Source organism: Epinephelus fuscoguttatus, linkage group LG4, assembly GCF_011397635.1.
Source record: "Epinephelus fuscoguttatus linkage group LG4, E.fuscoguttatus.final_Chr_v1".
Taxonomy (NCBI): domain Eukaryota; kingdom Metazoa; phylum Chordata; class Actinopteri; order Perciformes; family Serranidae; genus Epinephelus; species Epinephelus fuscoguttatus.
The window spans coordinates 26,903,127-26,924,491 of record NC_064755.1 but is presented as its reverse complement, the minus strand read 5'-3'; the positions used below and the strand labels follow the sequence as shown (position 1 = coordinate 26,924,491).

At 39.5% G+C, this 21,365-nt stretch overlaps 3 protein-coding genes across 4 annotated transcripts; 1 reads left to right on the top strand and 2 right to left on the bottom strand.

Annotated features, from left to right (window-relative positions):
• Positions 1–48: 48 nt before the first annotated feature.
• slc24a1 (solute carrier family 24 member 1) lies at positions 49–9,202 on the bottom strand. Its single transcript, XM_049574581.1, has 10 exons — positions 9,084–9,202; positions 7,500–8,701; positions 6,455–6,514; positions 6,087–6,195; positions 4,047–4,127; positions 3,438–3,532; positions 3,001–3,258; positions 2,827–2,916; positions 1,363–1,529; positions 49–1,270 (listed from the first exon to the last, which is right to left on the bottom strand). The coding sequence occupies exons 2-10, from the start codon at positions 8,535–8,537 to the stop codon at positions 1,021–1,023; spliced, it is 2,148 nt and encodes a 715-aa protein (XP_049430538.1). The 5' UTR covers positions 8,538–8,701; positions 9,084–9,202; the 3' UTR covers positions 49–1,020.
• Positions 9,203–9,667: 465 nt separating this feature from the next.
• ints14 (integrator complex subunit 14) lies at positions 9,668–15,917 on the top strand. Of its 2 annotated transcripts, none has more exons than XM_049574137.1 (12): positions 9,668–9,808; positions 11,042–11,323; positions 11,477–11,584; positions 11,752–11,907; positions 12,568–12,686; positions 12,780–12,922; positions 13,013–13,105; positions 13,634–13,778; positions 13,927–14,060; positions 14,381–14,499; positions 15,261–15,326; positions 15,410–15,917. In XM_049574137.1, the coding sequence occupies exons 2-12, from the start codon at positions 11,102–11,104 to the stop codon at positions 15,641–15,643; spliced, it is 1,539 nt and encodes a 512-aa protein (XP_049430094.1). In that variant the 5' UTR covers positions 9,668–9,808; positions 11,042–11,101; the 3' UTR covers positions 15,644–15,917. The 2 variants fall into 2 exon arrangements, with proteins under 2 accessions (XP_049430094.1, XP_049430093.1); XM_049574136.1 differs by lacking the exon at positions 9,668–9,808 and adding an exon at positions 10,664–10,861.
• A 303-nt stretch (positions 15,918–16,220) lies between these two features.
• On the bottom strand, positions 16,221–21,353 carry hacd3 (3-hydroxyacyl-CoA dehydratase 3). Its single transcript, XM_049574138.1, has 11 exons — positions 21,126–21,353; positions 20,279–20,321; positions 20,117–20,190; positions 19,845–20,009; positions 19,665–19,710; positions 19,239–19,349; positions 19,020–19,147; positions 17,940–18,052; positions 16,990–17,096; positions 16,774–16,905; positions 16,221–16,668 (listed from the first exon to the last, which is right to left on the bottom strand). The coding sequence occupies exons 1-11, from the start codon at positions 21,201–21,203 to the stop codon at positions 16,592–16,594; spliced, it is 1,074 nt and encodes a 357-aa protein (XP_049430095.1). The 5' UTR covers positions 21,204–21,353; the 3' UTR covers positions 16,221–16,591.
• Between the last annotated feature and the right edge of the window lie 12 nt (positions 21,354–21,365).

Sequence of the window (21,365 nt, the reverse complement as noted above, 5' to 3'; positions counted from 1 at the left end):
AAGCAAGCTCAGGTTCTCTATTAATAAATGTTATAAAACGGTTGTTGGTGCACAGATTTGTACAAAATTTACATGTAGAAACTTCATACATTTTCCAAAATGTTCACATATTCTAGATTTCTAATTGCATTCTAAAGATGCTGTTTTGTAAACAGTAAAAAAAATGTTCATATCCCTGTTAGTGTTCATTCTTTTACACTTACCTACACTACTTCAGACAGTTTGCATCTCCTGGTGTAATCAAATAATTTATGTAAAAGCTGCCATTGTTACTAAAAATAAAAAGTTCTAGAAAACAGAGTCACATGACTTGGACTCGAGTCACAAATTTGATGACTTTAGACTCGACAAAATAAATAAATAACACCAGTGACTCGTGACTTCAACTTGAAAACACTTGAAAACTTGATACCTTCCCCCCAAGCCATTTTGGGAAGAGAAAGTTAAAAATGTTTGCCCAATATGAGATGAGATAAATACAACAAGACAGGACAGAAACATATAAAATCCATTCTGCTTTGGTTGCTATATACTATAAAAGTGGAATGTCAGCACTACTTCTTTATGATTAAGTTCAGTCACACTTGTTTTAACAAAAAATATATAAATTTAAAAAAAAATCACAATTTTTGTAAATGTAATGTATTATTACTATGTTGTTAAGAAGGCATTACATTTGTGAAGAGCGCATCATGACTTGTTTAGGAACCAAAACTCAGAGTTTAGGAATTGGTTCTTGACTTGGGACTTGAGTGCAAAGACGTGAGACTTACTTGTGACTTACAAAACAATGACTTGGTCCCACCTGTGCTAGAAAATGTTGTCATATGTGTACTGTTGCTTTCATACCAAACACACGTCAGTTGCAACAATGCAGAGCAACTACAGCAGCTTTCTGCATAGTTTCTACAGATATCCACACCCATGCTCATGAAATCAGTCCATATACGGGTTAACAGTTGTGCTTCAGGTCACAAGTGAGGACAACGCCTGCTGTAGAGAAGGCTCCAGCTCACACGTTCAGATAGAAACAGGGCAGATGATGATGCGATCCTCCAGCATCACGCTAAGCACCAAGAAGATAAAGTAGAGCAGGAACATGGTGAAGCCCAGCAGCTTATTCATCCTCCACTTACACGATGCAATGGAGATGATGACAAAGAGGAGCATGATGAAGAGAAGCACGATGGCACAGAAGAGCCCGTTGCTGCTGACAGCCACTGGACCAAAACCATGTGTGGAAGAGTAAAGGAGCCATGGCACTGGAAGACTTTTGAGACAAAGAGACAAAGAAATGTAACAAACAAGTGTTCATCAGTATTTTTTTTCCTTAAAACGTGACACATCAGGTTTGGAGCTCACCCCACTGTGATATCAAAGATGTTACTGCCCACAGAGCTGGACACAGCCATGTCCCCCAGGCCTTTTCGTGCAACAATCACACTGGTAATGAGATCAGGGATGGACGTCCCTGCAGCCAAGATAGTCAGGCCCATAATCTCCTCTGAGATGCCGATGGTCTCACCCACCTACAAGAGCACACAAACTAGGGTTCAGAGCAGATAGAAGCTACAGACACGGAAAATTACTTACATGTTTTAGTCAGCACGACTTATTCTTACTTTCAAAACATCAAACTTTTCTACATCAACTAAAAAAATCACAATTTCTGATGATGACTAGAATGGAGCCCAACTTGAGGTTCAAAGCCAGACTATCAACACCAGATCTAAACTGATACAATGTAAATGGAATATGCCTAGATACATACAGTAACTCCCTCCCTGCTACATTGCTTTGATAATAATAATGTTGATTTATTTATTAAATGTGGCCTAGAAGAAGGTATTTATCATGTTGGGGGTCGTGGGGTTGCTGGAACCTATCCCACCTGTCACGGGCGAGAGGCGGGGTCAACATGACTGAGGCAAGACAGACTATCACAGGGCCGAAACATAGAGACAGACAACCATTCATGCTCACATTTACACCTATGGCCAATTCAGAATCACCAATTAACCTGCATGTCTTTGGACTGTTGGAGGAAGCCGGAGTACCTGCAGAAAACCCACGCTGACATGGCAAGAACATGCAAATTCAACAATGCAAGTTCCCCCACCTTGGCTTTGAACCAGGAACCCTCTTGCTGTGAGGCAGCCATGCTAAGTACTGCAACACTGTACCACCAAGGATTAATACCATCAGGTGCAATAAAGATAATCACTTTATGCTCATGTCATGCTAAATATTGTACTGCAACTGCCTCGAGAAGCACTGAGGCACCTACAGTTGGACATTGGTTTAAAATTGGTCTTGATAACTGTTAAGTCAACGAAAAACTGACTTATGCAGCTGAGGGGAAAATACAGAGCCTTTTTTTATAATCGGGGACAATTTATTAAATATCATAAAAGTCAATCACTAAGATGTCTCCTGGATACTTGATAAGAAAATGTTGTAAAAAGATAATGTACAATTATTCTGTATAATAGCTGAATAAAAATTGCAGGTTTTTGTTTTGTTCATATGTGCGTAGACCTTTATATGTAGTATTATTGTTGTGTTATTTCTGAAATCACAATAGATAAAATTAAATTAAATTAAATTAAATCAAATCAAACAAAATAGAATAAAATAAAATAAACCAATAAAAAATAAATTAAATTGAATTGAATTAAACAAAATAGAATAAGATAAAACAAATAAAAAAATTAATTAAATTAAATTAGATAAACAAACTCACAATGATTTGCGCCTGTGCGTACAATCATGAGACAAGACAACACATTTGAAATTCCATCTCTTAATGTTACTACAGTAACTGACCTGATGGGCCCACCACACCATGAGGTAGGAGAAAATAGCAATCCACAGAATGGAGCCCAGGAAGGTCACCGCAAAGAATTTTCTGGATTTCTGTCAGACATGTAAAAGCAAAAACCAATCATTGAGGCATTAAAGAAACCACAGCTGGTCTCAGAGACGCGTCTGAGTCTTTACCTGGTTGCGAACATCTGGAACTGTGAGCCAGAGAGGAAAGATTACAGGCAGCAGGAAGACGTAGGTGGCTTGTTTCCGTGGCGTGTCAGGCCACTCTAAAGACAGAGGTTCCTCTTTCTCCTCTTCGTCACTCTCCTCCTCATCTTCATCATCATCGTCATCATCTTCCTCTTCACTGGACTCATCGCTGTCTTCGTCGCTGTCATCTTCATCATCGTCAGAGCCTCCTGACCCACCGTCTCCTGCTGGCACATCGTCCTAAAGTGTTGGGGAAAGAAATAATGGAATGACAGTAGAAGCAGAGGAGAAATAAAAGCAAAGACCAAAGAGGCGTTTTGCCTGAAGCTGCAGCTCTGTACAGTGACTCTTACATAGACAGCTATCAAAGATTGACTTCTGGGCTTTTTGAAAACCACCAGGATACGGTTGGAGAGTACCTTCTTGTCCTCTGGTTGTTCCTTCTCCTCTTTAGCTGGGGCTGGGGCTGGAGCAGCCTCTGGCTCTTTGGTCGGCTCAGTTTTTCCTCCACCAACTGTGAAAAGAATCCCAAAAATCTGGTGCATTTCTCTGATGCATCTGACTCATTCGGTTATCTGAGAGAACTCCCATGCCATGTTATATGCCTTTAGGACCAGTCATGTCCGGAAATACAGTGAATGTGTTGCTAGGACTTACGTGATACTGAGGTCATCTTCATGCCGACTGGACTGAATGAGCTCACTGTCTTCATCTACGCTACCCTGTATCCAGTTCATATTTTACTACTGGTCATCCATTTGCAGTGTGCAGCAAAGCAGCTATTGATTATGCTAAAGTTAAATTTCCCTTTGGTTGCAATACTAATATACTTGAGGACATGTATCATTGACATCTAATCTCTCTGCTGTCACAGAACCTGTTTGACTCACTCAGGTCACATGCTGAAGTATTTCGGCTGGCTGCATGCTTTCTGCAGCCCGGATGACGATCAGCTTTCAGACTCATGAGCAGTCTCTGAAAGCTTAACGACATGATCAGTGGATGACCATCGCATCCCTCCGTGTTACCTTCGCTTTTGTCTTGAGTTTTGCTCTCTGCCGTCCGTTTAGCCACATTAGTCAGTGTCACAGCCTTATCCTTAAATTTCCCTATGAACAATCAAACAATCAAAAACAAACTTAGAAGAATTCTGTGGTGAGTCACTCAGTCATGTGATGATTACAGTAATTTCACAGTCATATGGAGAACAAATAAACAGAGTTAGGCATGGAGCAAGAATACTGGCAGTGTAACATCAAAAGCAACAGCATCATAACCATCACTGCAGCACAGAGCAATGTCATGAGAGGAGGAGTGAGCTTGTCAAAGGAACTGCACACAAGAGACACTGCACAGTATTAGACAAGACAGGATCTGACTCTCTCTGGAAACCCATTATACTGTACATTATTTCCACTGCTCCTCTGTCTATCAGAGAGAACTATTTGTTTCAAATGGACAGAGATATTTAAAACAATTGCAGGAATATTTTGTTCCTGTTGATTAAATGTCTCAGAGTGAATACACCCATCTCAAGCAAGCATAATTTTTAGCAGAGGTCGATATAACCCTGCAGTACACCGTATCAAAACATCCATTTTGATATTACATTCAAAGCATTTCTTTTACTTTGGTGGCACAAAATTAAATAAGCCACAAATATTTGTAATGTTGCTTTGGAGTGGGTTGAGAGGGGCTGACGGCTGTGATCCAGATTTCACAGGCTCATTCAGAAGCTGATTATTGTGCTGCAGTCGTGGAGTGTTTGCTGCCTGGAGGCCTGAGAGATGAGCAAACCAGGTGCCAGGGCCACAGGTACACAAACTGGGACATATTGTGCTGTGGTCTCGCCTCAGGCAACCAGAGAACAGAAAAATATGAGCATTGCTGTGAGATAATCCCAGTAAGGATCACCACAGCACAGTGCACCATTATAGAGCTACACTCAAAGAAATTATTTGTCTAGTTTATATATTTCAGTTACATATAAAATGTCCAGCAAATTAAGTCAAGTAATTCTAACATAAACCAAAACTACCATTTATGTAAATAAATCAAATAAAACTGTGGTAAATAGACTATAAACAGTTTGTGTAGCTATAGCTCATATAATTTACCTAATTTCCTTAAATAAATGTAATTGTTTTATTATGTAATTACTGTCAATAACCTTATAACATATCAGGAAAACCTATGGTGGAAAGCTATGGGGTGCCTTTTGTAAAGTGGCTCACACTGAAATTAACAGCAATATTTTGCCACATTTAGCTTCAAACAACGTTTAAAAAAAGTGGTGTGAATTTTCAAGTCAACATTTAGATTTAGATTTAACATTTAGATTTGACATTTAACATTTAACATTTAGATTTAACATTTAACATTTAGATTTATATTCAACACTTAGATTCAACATTTTGATTTAACATTTAGATTTAGATTTAACATTTAGGTTTAACATTTAATATTTAGATTTAACATTTAACATTTAAAATATTTCAAATATTGCTGTAAATGTGGTAAAACAAAAGTGACTTTAAAAAATTCACAACAGTTTTTTAAATGTTGTTTGAAGCGAAATGTGGCAAAATGTTGCTGTTAATTTCAGTGAGCCACTTTACAAACGGCACCCCATAGAAAACCACTGGGAAAGCTGTGCAGGACCAGACATTCCATCATCACATCGTAGTGAACAGATTAGATTATTTTTTTGTTATCTGATTCAACAGAAATATTAACACTTTTTGATATGACTTTCACACAACACAAGTTATTTAATAGTCATAAATGACTTAATAATTATTATGTATAAACCAGTCTTTTCTGTAGCTTTATGTGTCTTAAGAATCTTTTTCATATTTCACTGTGAGTCTACAAATGGATCCTCCATAGACTGAGGTAGGTATTTATCTGCTTAGTATCAATCTGGACTTAGTGCTGTCTTCATTTGGGACGCTTTGCTAATCCATTTCACTATGAGAAGGACGTAGTCCCCAGAAACTCATTACAAGAGCACTTTTAATGAGCAAGCACTGGGGCAATCAATGTAGTGGTGATGATGTGGTACTCACCCTCACCTAGAGGGTCTAACGTGTGGATCATAAGTTGGAAGATGGTGTTTCTCATGGTGCTGTTGTGTAGAGAAGCTGAACTTCCCCCGCGCTGAAGGGACGGCTTCAACTGGGGAAAAGAGATGGCTGAGGTCACGAGAGCTGCTCACAATAACATGGTGACTCATCAGTGTTAGACAATCATGTAGTAGTGGAGTCAGGCTTGTGTTTTTTTCTTGAAAATGTGCAGGCACTTGAAGGGAGGTGTCTTTTCTTTGTGTAGAAAGTTTCTATAGGATGTAGGATAACGTAGATAAATGAGGAGTGTGAGGATATTGCTTTTTGTGTGTTTCTTCTTGCAGTTGATTGGTTGTTTGGTTGACTTTTACCTTCAACCTATTCTTGTCTTCTGAAGCAGGAGGGGCGTTATTTTCAGCGTCACCGTTTGCCTGCGTGCAACAATGGGTTTTTTTTTAGTGATAATCATTCATTGGTAGAAACAGACCAAAGTTAATTCATTACGGACAGAGCTTGAATATCAATATATACAGCATACTATAATCTTATACATTGCTATGCCACACATTGCACACTCTGAAGGTCTTATTAGTGTTACACGTTACATGTCACCCCACCAAAACTATAAAACACAGTGTAATATGATTATATATGATGTGAACTTGCATTTTCAACAGATAAATAACTACATTTGCTCTTGAGGAACATACATCCAGCAGTATATCCAGCTCAACAAACACCCTGAGTGTGTGCAGATCCTGTAGCTTTACCCTTGTGTACAATAAGCCTCAATCACACTTACCAGGGTTATACGGTCACACTTACACAGTATATGTTGATGCTAGAGTTTGTAGAGGATTAGTCTGCTGTGGCTGATCAGCTTTGGTTCAACCAAGGTCTCTGCTGGTATCTTTTCACTCTTTTTACAAGATTTGCATAAAGCCCCCGCAGGTGGGAGTAAAGATGTCATAAGTGATGAGTAATGTGACTCTCTGTTTGAGTACAAACACACTGTGTGTAATGAGTGTAGAAGAATACGAAACTAAAATAGGCATGAGTGAAAGGGCTAGTTTCAAACTTGAGAATATTTATCTGTTTTATGGACTGCCACTCTGACAGTATTACAAGATAACACCAGCGAAATGGTGTCAGTAAATTGTTTTGAGGTGTCACTAAATCTTCATCAATCTCATCTTCATCTGCTATAATGTTCTTTAAATCTCCATACCTTTGTTCTCACTTACATACCACTGCGAAAACTTTGGGCTAATACTTGCAAACTGTTAGATAGTAACTTTCAGAGTTCCTTCCACATCTGAGAAAACTCTGTGATAAACATACCTAATAAAAGATTCATAACTGTTTCATGTAAAGTCTGATTTTAGACCAGTCGTGTTCTGTCACAGGAGCGCTTACCTTTTCAGGTTCTTCCACAGAAATAATTCTGACAATGTTCTTGTTTTTGAGGATCAGGACCTTGAAGGCCTGCTCTATTTGGACATTGTACTTCATGAAAGTCACATAGAGTGTGTAACAGCCGACCAACATCACGCTCTCCCACCACATTATGATATTATCCAAGAAGAAGATGATGAGTAAGATGAGGTCAAATATGTAGAAGGATACATCTCTGAAAAGTGGCCACCAGGTTAGATGAAGCACCTCCCGTGAAAACAAAGCACACATCCCAATCACAAACAAAATGTTGAAAACCGCCGAGCCAACGATGGTGCCGATGCCCACATTGCTGTGGGCGATGAATACTCCTATCAAGGAGGTGAAGAGTTCAGGAGCAGAACCTCCAGCAGCCATGAAGGTGGCTCCTGCTACATCATCAGAGATTTCTAACTTGTCTATGATTACCCCGAGTGCAGGGACAAAGAACTCATCACACACAATTGCAAGTGAAATGAACATGTACATCATCCCAAAAATGTGGAGGATGACCCAGCCTCGTCTACGGTCTTCAACAGAAAAGATATCTTCAGGGTATTCGCCCTTCATATGTGGAGCTTCAGCAGGAGAGGCTGGGGTGACAGTGGTCACAGGAGGAGCTGGTGTGGGCGTCTCCCGTGGAGGCTCAGGGGCCACGTAGATGCAATGCACAATAGTCCGGTTTGTAGTTGGCAATGGTGGAGCTTCAGTGGGGGTGGATGCTGTAAAATCTGTAGTTGTCTCCGAAACAGTTACCACATGCATTTCTGGAGTTGTTTGATCTGTGGGCTCTAACTCGTGTGTTGCAGTGAGAGGTTCCTCCAGCCCTGGAATCTCTACTGTCGCCTCCTCAACACCCTCTGTTGAACCTTCTCCAGAATCCTCCCCAATCTGAGGCATTGGCAAAGGCTCATACAGTCTGGCACTGATGGTCAGCTGGTAGAGGGTACAGAGAAAAACCCCAGAGAGGAGAAACAGAACCCTGCTAAGCTGCAGTCGCTTCCTCCTTGTACAATGCATTTTCCTCCAGAGCAGTGATGCTACTTGCTATGGAGAATTAAGCTGCATGAAAGGGCTTTGGTTGAGGACAAGTCCAGCTCTCTCCCCAGCAGACCATGGGGTGACACAATCTAAAACTTCAGCGGTGTGATTCATGTCATCCTCACTTCCTTGCAAAGCCCAGCCTATTGAGAATGAAAAGAAACATCGGAGACAAAATGACATTTAGAAAGCACGTGGCACAACAGTAGTGCCTGTTTGAAAGCATGTTACATATTCAGACAAAGCATCTGATTATTAAATAAACAATATCTGTCAAAGCATTTCTGACAAGCCCATTTAGAAGCTGTTATGGCTACTTTCTTTGCAAATTGGTGGTTTCTCCAAAACAGAATAAACAAAATGAGTGACAGACGAATATAATTGACAAATACAAAATAAACATAAAAAGACAAACTGCATAACAACTAAAATAAATATCATGTAGTGAGGAGTCAGGCTAATTACCACATAAATCAAAAAAAGGAGAAACAACACAATGCATTTTAATCCCAGGTGCAGACTTACCACAGAACTGATGTCTTGCAAAGGGAGGGATGCAAAAATCTCCAAAAGCAGGTTTCCACAGCTGGTTATTGTGGCACAAGTAAAAGTCCAGACTGTCGCCAGTGGCCAGGGGGTTATGTAGGACACAGGACGAGTCTTCACAATGGATCAGCATAATACCTAATAGCCTACCTGAAGACTTCTAAGAGGATTATGTGCATTGTCCCACTCTCACTTTATCATGAGCCTATACCTTACCTAATATTTAATTTAATGCAAAATAAGAGTGGTGCTTTGGTTTAATGCTATTTTGCTGCACAGCTATAGCATAGAAATAATCTTATGATGACTGACACTTGGAAATAATACTGATGATATAACCAAACATGACAAGTTGAAGTGGAATTAACTTTATAGTCCTGCCCAAAATGTATAATGTGAATAAGCCAACAGCGGCATTGTTGAAATTATGGCGTCCTCTGGTGATCTTTTTTGTGCCGACTGTCTCAGCACAGCAATATGAAATATCCCATTTAAAGTGTGGACCACATAGGATCTATTTATTCTAAGCCGGTGCACTGCTTTCACCCGGACGGAAGTAGTGATACACACCATATAGTTATGGCTTGATTAACGTTAATGCTGAAAGGAGCATATACTTTTAGTCGACTAGGAGTAACTTTGCTAGGAATATTCCTAGGACAAATATGTGGTCACTGCCCAATAAATATTTCAATACTAATAAGGTAAGAGAGGTGTCCCCTGGAATTATATAAAAGTTTTACCCTGCAACGAAATTTATTTATTTTATTTTATTTTATCCTTGGCATCGTACTCTGGAAAATTATGGGAGGATGCTCCAGATTTATTATATACATTGTATACAAAGGCTTTGCATTATTTTATGAGCATGTTATATTAGGATTTTTTTGCCTATATGACAGGAAACTTGAGAAAAAGGCATTTATCACAAATCTAATAATTATTTTTGCCATATTTTATTTTTCTAAGTGTAAGTTAACAATTCAAAGGCCCCTGTTTTTTTAAACAAAGATTCGGAAACTTACATTAATAATCGTGTACCAATAAAAAGGCGATTAAAACTGCACTGGCATGCTAATTAGAAATAGAAAGATATATGATATAAGATGTTGTGAATTAATCTCTTAGAAAAATCTTTGGACTTTGCACCTTAGATTTTATGAAAAAAAATTATGAGCTGGAGGAGGAACCCTCTGCCATATAATTGTTTTTATTTTTGTTTTATTTTCGTTTAGTTTGGTTTCGTTTAGTTTCAATTTATTTTATTTTATTTCATTTTATTATTTTGCCTAAACCCCTTGACATGTTTGTTTGATTTTGTTCTCTGGTTAGTCTTCCTGTCAAAATGAGCAATATGTGCAATTTGCTCTGTAAGGTTTTAATAAAATAAAAATAGAAGAGTATATATAAAACCTATATTTTCAGTTGGACTTATTGAAAGTTGTTCGCTTTGACTCATTCAGTATTATTATTATTTGATCAGTCGGTCCTCTAGTCCTGTCATGAAGCGAGCGAATTAGGAACTACTTATTGTGAAGTACACTGTTGTCATCCGGACCGAAGCAGTGGTGCACATTACAACACAAACACTGGATGGCAAACGAGACGTTGAATGGCACATATATGTTTAGTTTTTGTCATATTAATTACTTCCTTCACAGTTAAACTTATGGATAGTTGTGTTCTCACATTTGTTAAATAGAAACCAGAGCATTTATTCCGCTGGGTCTGTTGGTGTTACGGTACAGAGTGCTAGCGTAAGTTAGCTTAACAGCTAGCCAACATTAGCTAACAGTCCTCTGTTGTAACAGGTTTTCTTTTTTAGCTTTTACGTCGTTAATGGTCGCTGTTTGTTAACAAGCCCTTCAGTGACATGAAGAAACGTCACGTATCATTACGTTAGTTAACTTCTTATCTTCTTTATTCCTTTCCTTCAGTGGGAGCACATCGGAGGGTGATTTAAGTCCATTGTATTTTGGTAACATAAGCAGTAAACCATGCCTACCGTGGTCTTAATGGACGTGTCTCTGTCCATGACACGGCCAGTGTCTCTGGACGGCAGCGAGGAGTTTCAGAGGAAGAACCTGGCTGTCCACGGATTAAATATGTTGTTTGAACACATGGCCTCAAACTACCGCTTGGAGTTTACATCCCTGATGGCCTTCTCTTCCCTCTGGGAGCTCTTGGTGCCTTTCACCAGAGATTACAATGCATTACAGGTAAGACGTGCTTCACATGAGAATGCAGTCTGAAAAAAATCAAAGTATATTTTCTTCTCCTGAGTCACTACCTGAGTTTGATCTCAGAAAAAAACGACATCTGACATTGAAGAAGAGTTGGGGATGATCTGATTGATGTATTCTTCTGTGCAGGAGGCTCTGAGCAACCTGGAGGACTATGACAAGACCTGTATTGAATCAGCTCTCAATGGAGTTAGCAACGTGGTACAGCAGGAGTGGGGCAGTGCCTGTCCCTGCCAGGTAATTTGGCAGGTCTTTTACACAATAACATCACACCTCCTGAATTTATCATTGGTTAAATAAAGCTTGTGTGCAGTTAGATAATTTTTCCATAGTGATTTCAGCCATCTGTACCCATTTATTGTAACACGGGTGATATTAATGTCCCTTCTTTATATATCGTATAGGTGGTGCTGGTTACTGATGGATCTCTTGGTATTGGAAAGGGTTCCCTCCGTCACTCCCTCCAGACACTGAAGCATCGTGCTGATGACAAGAAGTTCCCACTTCCTTTCCCTTTCCCGACCAAAATGTTCATCATGGCTGTAGCCAATGCAGAGGAGGTACAGACGGAGTCAAAAACTAATTTATATTCACTTGCATCTTGATCTGAACATAGACAGGACTCTGACACTATGCAACCAGAAGCAACTGACCTTAAACAAGATCTAAGTTTATGGCTTTTACTGGGCCTCAATGTCTAAGACATTGTCAAAGAAATCTTAGGAGGAGAGAATGGCAGTTTAACAGTTGTTACTACTTTGTCAGTGGCTGTGATATTATATTGACTCATAGAGACTATAGTGGTTAAAGGCTATTTGTTTCACTGTTTAGTTGATGTAATCAAGACTGCAGTTTGGAGTTGTGCATGTATTCTTCCCTGAATTGGGATGTAAGTGATCTCCAGTGGACAGAAATGCCTGCATATCCTTTTACAGTTGTTTGAGAGAGTTACTATGACAATTGCAAATCAGGCAACGTGGGTTTTGCATGCCTAAAGAAATTATTTACTTTGCATTCACACATTTAAATGTTTTAACTGTAACATCAAAACATGAATGCAACCTCATAGCAGCATTGAGCACATTAGGTTTATTTGTAATTTTGTCAAGTAGCAACAATTTCCTCTTGGGCGCCTGGTAAGCATCTACATAAAATTAAAGCTTATGACAAGTTAGAAGCTAGCTGTTACCAATGCAACCCCTTGCCTTGTGTAATTGCAGTTACAAATGACTGATGCCATGGACAACTTGGAAGAGCTACTACGTCTAAGCGGAGGTGACGGACAGATCTTCACCATGGAGGGACCACTTTGCATGAAGAGTGTACAGGCTATGTTTGGGTATGACTCTTACTGAGGAAAATAATGTATTTGTCATGATTGATGTGATTACTTGGGAGCCTTTGGTCATTGTATGTCTTTGTATGTCCTCAGGAGGCTGATTGATCACGCATATTCTCCCTTCCACGCTGTCCTGCACTGTGGGAACTTGTCCTCAGATGTTCAGGTGTTCCCTCGGCCTGAGCCTGTTGTGATGGATGAAGAAGTAGAACCCATTCCACGTGCAGTCAATGCAGGTACCCAGGTGCATTCAAATTTCATGATTCAGAGTTAAAGTAAAACAATTAATTTGTTAACACACCTCTATTCTGTCATACTTGTTTCAGATTTGGAAATTGTGGGCTTCATTGAAGTCGCTGACATTTCAAGTCCTCCTGTTATATCCAGACACTTGGTACTGCCTATTGCGGTAAACAAAGGTCAGTGTTAAAAACATTGCGTTGTTTTACAGAAAAACTAAACATCCTATAGACAAATAAGCTGTATAGTCTAGGGCTCATTGCTTTTGTTGTAACTGATTTTCACAGTAAATATCATGATTTTCATTAAAGGAGCGGATTGATTTAAAGGATGCATGCAGGATGCATCATGTCAGCATGTCTCCACACTCGAGAAGTTGTTCCCTGCTTTAAGAAAACACTGTTCACTACAGTTTACAATCATCCATATCCTTTTGCAACAAGGACAGTTCAGATTGTGCATCAAGGGGAAAAAAATAAAGGAGAAGATGCAGACAAGCTGCACCTGAAAAAATAAATGAATAAAAAATTGATTCTTTAAATAATGTTTGTGATGCAAATAATTTTTCAGGCACCCCATTTTTTTACACAGATAATTGTCACCTTTAATATTCAGAGTAAACACAAAAACTGAAGTCAGTGATCCCTCAGTACGCCACCGGTCAGATTATGGTATTTTCAATGTATTTTATTTATATTTGATTCTAGAGGTGGATGACGTCGGCACAGGAACCACAGATGAGCTGGAGGAGGAACCCTCTGCCAGTCAAATGGCAGGCAAAAGTCCAAATTTTTGTGTCCTTTTACATGGCAGTCTTAAAGTCGAGGGCATGGTGGCACTGGTCCAACTGGGGTAAGATGAAACAGAGACATTTGTATTTCACATATTTGAATTCTGTTATGTGAACAGTGCAGTGCATTTGAATAATAAGACACCTGCAGAGTAAAACAAGTTAGTATATTTCATGAAATGGCCTAAAATCCAGTTTGCTTTTCTCCAGACCAGAGTGGTACGGCATGCTGTACTCCCAAGCAGACAGCAAGAAGAAATCGAACCTCATGATGTCTCTGTTTGAGCCCGGTCCAGAGCCTCTGCCTTGGCTGGGCAAGATCACACATTTGGGACCAATATCAGGTAACTCTTCAGTGACACATGTGAAACAAGCACATAGCAAGTTTGACAACAAAACAGAGTCTCTTTAGCATAATGTTAATATACTCCATAGTCTCTAATTCCTGAAGGTGTAATATAAAGAGCATGACATGTTTGGACATGAAATGTTTAACGGAACTGCTGACACACTAACCCTTGTACGTGTAAGTGATGTTTTTTCCTACAGACCAAAGGCCTCTCTTGTCTGAATCAAGCCGTTAATAATTTACAGTTTCATTTGGCCAGCTTTGTTGGTGATACCGACTTCACTCTGATGATTAATGACTTTCCTGGTATTTCAGAGGCTGCTGAAAATCCCTACGGAGAGGATGATAGCAAAAGTCCTTTCCCTCTGCAGCCGCAGGCCAAACGAAGCTATGCCCAGAATGTCACTGTGTGGATTAAAGCCAGTGGACTACAGGTGCAGTAAAAGCACTGTATAAAAACACTGTTGTTTGTTGAGGTCTTTGGAGGAATGACGGTTGGTTTCAGTTGGTAGGGGTCTTACACAGTATGCTTGGTATACTTTGTGTTTGCAAAGTGCACATGCCGTGATACCTAAGAGACTGGGGGGCTGTTTTCTATCAATGCAGTGCATGCAGGACCTTTCAAAATTAATAATAATCAGAGTTTTAATTTAAAATAATGAACAATAACACAAACTGAAATTTTATCACATCATTATTAAAATTATATATCACACTAAGATTGTTTAGATTATTGTCAGTTAATAGGCTACCATGCAGTGTATCAGGCTGATAGGCATGCCCTCTTTGCAGTGAAACTTGTGGTCTTGTCACATCAGACATATGAGTCCTAAGTGTCTGACTTGTAACTATTGTCCACGTCAACACCCAACACGGAAAAGGCAAACATGGCCATCTAAGATCAGCCAAAGTCTGTTGTTCATTGTAATTAAACCCAAAATTCAATATATATGGTGTTGGATTGTAGATACACAATATTTTAACCCTCTTACAACAACTGTCCTGGTGACGTGAACATTGTATACGTGGGAATCTTTCCTATCTGTACCATCCATCATGAACACGGCACTGTGGTTAGTGATATACAGCTGGACCTTGAACCATGTGTTTAAATTGACTCTTGAATGATTATTACTCATTTTTTTGGTTTGTTTGTGGTCATTGCTGGCTTATTATTCTTGCTTAAATCCTACAGACTGATGTGCAGAAGATCCTGAGGAATGCAAGAAAGCTGCCAGATAAAACTCAAACCTTTTACAAGGTAAGTCTGGCTAAAATTGGCTCTGAAATATGAACTTAATTTTTCATAATTTAAATTACTGTTTTGTGTGTAAAATCCATCAGGAGCTGAACCGTCTTCGGAAGGCTGCCCTGGCTTTTGGTTTCTGGGAGCTCCTGAAGGGAGTCGCTGATCTGCTGGAGAGAGAGTGCACCCTGCTGCCAGACTCAGCACATCCGGACGCGGCTTTCCAGCTCTCCCATGCCGCACAGCAACTCAAACTGGCAAGCACTGGTGACTCCCAGTATGCTGCCTTTGATCACAACATTGCTCCCATGCACACTGACTTTTCAAGCTGAATGAATAGAAATGGACTAGAATATAGCAGCATCAGCCTGTGTGGACCAACTTTGAGCTGGATGGTGTTTAAAAAACTCTTGGAAGGAGCTGCGTCAAGAACCTACGTGCAACCCACGAGTCAGACTGAGAACTTTCACTCCCTTGACGCTGCCGAGACACGGCAAAACGTACATAATGAGGTGTTGTAACATGTTAGCGTGTACATATGCTTTTTTACATGTTCCTTTGTAGGATGTTTTTCACAAATTGACCAGATTTAAAATTCATTTTTATTCATAACTCCCACATTTTCAGGAAATCTGTGAAATAACTGTTCATCTTTGCATTTCACATTCAGGTGACTGTCTAAATGACGAAATAGCAGAGTAAGGAACAGTGTCAGATTCTACATAGCAGGTTACTATTGAGCGGAAGGGACACAAAATGCTCTCTGTATTTCAGCTGACACCAGTGTAATTTTCCCTGAGTTTTTGGGGATGGTTCAAAAATCTGAAATGATAACTAATACAGTATTTGTTGAGAATGTTGTCGCTTTCTTCATTCATGCAAAATTACTCTTAAATGATAACAGCAGCAATGCCACTGCATTAAAGAAATCTCAACCAAGATTAAAGGGGTAAAAACAGTATCACACAGGATGTCAAGTTCTATGGCTTAATACAACTCTCCTCTAATCTACAAGATACAAACTTAAATCTATGAGAACTCATTGACCAGTAAATGAGGCAGTCAATGCAATGATGAAATACTGCATCATCTGTAGTAGGATGTAGGATGTTAAACATTAATGAACTCATTTTAGTGAGAGCAAACACACTGTGGGGAAAAAACAACCCTCATAAAAACTAGAACAGATTTGACTGGAGCATGATTTATGAGTATCATTTGAAATATGTTATCCATATAAGCAGGCAGCCGAGGTGTTTGAGGAGTGTTGTTGCTGACTCTCAGTGTGCTTTTCTTTTCTTGGAGCGGAAACGCCTCTTCCTCTGCTTGTAAAGATGACGAAAGTTGATAAAAAGTCCTGTAGAGAGGAAACCAGAAGGTTCATATCTCAACAAAAATGCTGATATTAGATAATAATACTTGCTGAAAGATATAAATGATTAACATTTTTCTGGGGACTTACCAAGAAACATGAGAACAAGATAGATGTGCAGAACGTAAGAGAAGCTGATAGAGGTACCAACGGCTTTCGGCAGAGGAATACTGAAGAGTTTGGTCTCGTCAAAGATTGGAATGGACTGTATCACAGCAACAGCTACACGGGATTGGGAGATGAAATAAATTTTAGTACTTTTATGTGACAAGTTATTTTAATTGAGAGAGAGGTAAACAAGCTCACCTTCAGCTATAACACCTAATGGGTACAGAGGTATCCAGACTGTGTAACGCAGCCATGTGAGAGTTTTCCACTCTGTATTGAAGCAGCCCAGCATGTAAAATGGATACCTGGAATTGGAGCATCGTGTGAGTTTTGGGGGGGAAAACACAAGGTTGCATCAATAACGGTCCACATTCACAACAATGTAGCCTTTAGGACTCATTATGCTGATTCTTGTAACAACAACTGCTGCAGCCATCTGCTGCTCAGTAAACCTTAACTTCAAACCACTGAAACCATGTCAGGTTGAATCTGTGATGCTGCTGCACTGAGTAGATTTGCATGGTGCCCTTTTGCTGATAGTGGGCTTGTTGGTGTGTCAACAGTTAATACCGCAGATGCCACAATTATTTTCAAAATCAAGTTATCCTGTTTTTTTCTTGTTGGTTGTTTGACCTATAAAACATATAGACAATTGTTTAAAACACCTTGGAGCACAAGGTGATGTCATTAAATGTCTTTTTTGCGTCCGACAAACAGTCCGAACTCCAAAATATTCAATTAATTATAATTTCCAGATATGCAACAAAATCTCTTGTTTAAAAATGTTTGGAAAGTACCATTGTAAAGTGTACCGTTGCATTCATTATGGCATTCATTTACAATATTGTTAAAACCTTCTGTCTTATTGATTCATTCATTTTTTATTTCTGTGTCATGCCATATATTTGGCCCATCCCTGATTACAAGACACCACCTTTTTTACAAAACGTACATCTTCCGGTCTTACGTACAAAAAACGTGGAAAAAGAAAAAGAAACAGAGACAATACATAGGTTTATATATATATATATATATATATATATATATGTGATTCAGAATATCGAATTTGAAAATTATCATCAGACTTTGCTACAGTGCATCCACAAGACTGTTCACAACAAACAATGACGAGACAGATGCATGCTTACCTAATGATCTCAATGGCGCTCCACAGATAGAAAACGAAGAACACAACTGGCTTGTTGTGCATTTCTTCCAAACTACCAAAGATGATGAAGAGGATAAAATTCCTTCCAACCACCTGGTAAAAGAACAAAACCCACAAGAGCACTTAATATTAAATAAGTACTTACACTTTATAACTCAAGTTTTTATTGGTTTGAAAGGTTCAACACATGACATACAAGAATACAAGACACAGATTTTTTATGATATGGAGGTGGACTCCAGTACGCAAAGAAAAATTAACAAATTTAGAAGGAAAGAGAAGAAAACAAACTAACAAACAAAAGTAACTTACACTCCAAATGTATTGACACTCCCTCTGTAACATGCATTATTTAATCGTGCAAAACAGGTGAATCTATGACATAGGCTAGGCAGAATCTGTAGGCAATGAGACAAGGTTTTGGTATGAAAGTGTTAAGGTTTCCAGTTTTATTCTGAGTAGTTTTGACCAATCACGTTTGAGTGGCAGGTAAAGAGTCTGTGTGTAGAGGCAGCATGCACTGGGTGAAATGCATCCCATCGGCTATCGTCTGACAACAATTTAGCTTCATATAAACTTAAAAAAAAAAATGGCTGAATTGACAGGCACATGGAAGAGGATGACTCAGATATTAGTTTTATTGTTAGGTTATTCTAGTGTGTTTTTAACCTATCCTTCACTTTTACTGTTTCCTCCTTAATTCTGACATTTATTGTTAGTTTTATTACACTATATTCCATTTTATTGTCATTATTTCTTGTCATTAGCCCTGCGATAGTCTGGCGACTTGTCCAGGGTGTACCCCGCCTCTCGCCTAATGTCAGCTGGGATAGGCTACGGAAATCGAACGACTGTATATTCCTTGTCATGTTCCAGCTCTTTTATGTTCAGCACTTGGAGTTGCATTACATGTATGAATTGTGCTATATAAATATATTTGATTTGATTTGCTATTCACTTGCTACACCAGATCTGAAATATTGGCCGTTGCCCCCAGAGACTTATGGTCACCAGACCAATAACTGATGGCTTCTGCATCAAACAACTGAGCACTCCATACCTGTATAAGAGCTGGAATAACACCTGTGTGGACGACACCAAAAGCAGCATTGAGGACCTCTACTGCTGCCAGGACCTGGCAGAAGAACATCACGTCCGATATGGTGTGAAATGTGTCATAGAGAGAATCTGAAATGAGACCGGTGTTACAAATGGTAGGTCTTACCAGGTTTCAGTAAACAAAAGAAGGAAAAGCCACAGCTGTTGTACATTTCCTCACCTTGGCCAAAGATAAAGAGCCTCACGGTCATGTTGACAAAGATCCACGAAAAACCAAGAAACTGCACCAGGTTGTACATGAACAAAAATCCTGTTTTCAGGCTGACAAACCCTGAAAGAAAAAGAAAACACTGAGGCAACTGATGCACACAACTTGCTTGAACAAAAGTCTACTGCCACAAAAAAATCCCAAAAGACTTTAAAACAAAATCTGGAGCAGAGTTGTTAGACTAGCATGCATCTTAGGGCAGGGTTGGAAATTAACATTTTTGTCTACCTGCCACTGTGGCTGGTGGATTCCAAAATCTACCAGTCACTCAACAGGTTAACATTGTTTCTCTTGGCTGGTAAGTGAAGCAAAATTAGAAGCCACTTGCATGTTTTCCCAGCATTTTCCCAGCCCTGATCTAAAGAGATTTGTACTCACCTTCGTTATTATACCTTGAAGCCCTCAGCCTGTTCCTTTTCTCCTCCTGTTCAAAGAAAAAAATACAAGAGTTAAATCTTTGTCTTTTTGTAATAAAAGCTTAGCGAGTGAGTATATTATTTAATACAGCTGTCATATACAGGTTAGCGCATGAAATTGTCCTTGACGTAAAATCTTCACCTTTTCTCGGATCTCCATCTCAGCATCTGACTCGTCCAGCCAGCGGTCAAAGTCTGGTGCCAGAAAAACTGGTTTGCGCTCCTGTAGCGTCAGTCTTTCCCACCAGCCTCTCTGCTCTTTCTGCACTGTAATATTCACCTGCCGCTGTGTGGACTTGTGGCTCACCTGGACATACAGGTTTATTTAATGAGCACGGCCAGCAAGAGTAGATGCATAAGTAAGTAAGTGCAGAGCAGTCGACATCGAGGACTGATATTGACATGGACACATACCTCTGACTTCACTGGTAAATTAAACTCCACGCTGAACTCGTATTCATTTTGTCCTTTAGCACCATGGCCCTGGGCTGCGAACAATATGTCACAGATATGTCACAAATCAAGAACTTTTAAAAATATATTTCCACAGTTAAATGAACATGAAATGCACGTCACCTCTAAACTGCAGCACTTTTTCCTGTACTTTGACGTCAATATTCTGCGAAAAGAAACAGAGAGGCAGATGATGAGCTCACTTCCTCCTTCAGGGTGACAATTAAAGCATTATATTACAACTTATGCAGTGTGCACAAAACAGCTGAACAGAGACAATAATAAAACATTTATAAGACTGATTAGTAAGACTTAAAAAAAAGAAGCTAAATTTACTTTAGTAATTCATAATCCACCAACAGTAGTGACTTTAAATTACCAGCCAGAACCATTTCCTTGTTTGGAGGCACTTGAGGAAACAAGTTTCACACCAACTCCATCTTGAATCAGGTCTGTTAACTGTATAATAAGTAGTAAACCACACCAACATATAGAAAATAAACTTTTTGGTTATGATGCCAAACAAAAGTGTGGTTCTTCCTGCAGCTTGAATTTTGGGGTAAAGTGACATCTTTGTGTGAAGCAACTGCCATTTGCCCTTACTAACCCAACCTCTGGGTAAGTTATGTTTCAAGGATATGTTTAGGGCTCTCAACCCATGCAACTGACTGCACACACATTTTCTTATAACCATGATGCCTACATATTAACAGGCCCCAGCTGAGAGCTTTGTAATTATCAACTATTACCTAAAATAATCTCTATTTGTCATCCAATATGCAAAATGTGCAGCTACTCAGAGGTGTGACACTTACAGGAAGCTGCACCCTTCATTTGCTTGATTTAACATCTACCCTTAGAGGCATGAAGTAGTGCCAAAGCTGGCCAGAGAGCAATATCCTGAGGAAAAGTGAGTGCAGACAGTTTGTGTTAACCCATCACCTCCTGTCCTACACACGCGTTAGCTCACCTGTGCGTCCGTCAGCTCCACTCGCAGGTAAATTTCCTCGTGGCGTTGAGCCCAGTAAACGAGAGGTGTGAGCGGCATTGTTCCGGTTTTTAAACAGCTTTGTTGTAAACAAAAAACACAGGCTGGACGGACAATGAATGAAGTCCTCTGGCTACATGCTAGCCGTCATACAGCTTCAGCAAATACCCAGAATATTCTGCGAACGCGCGCGCTCGCCTTCTGTCGGCAGCGACGTGCTCG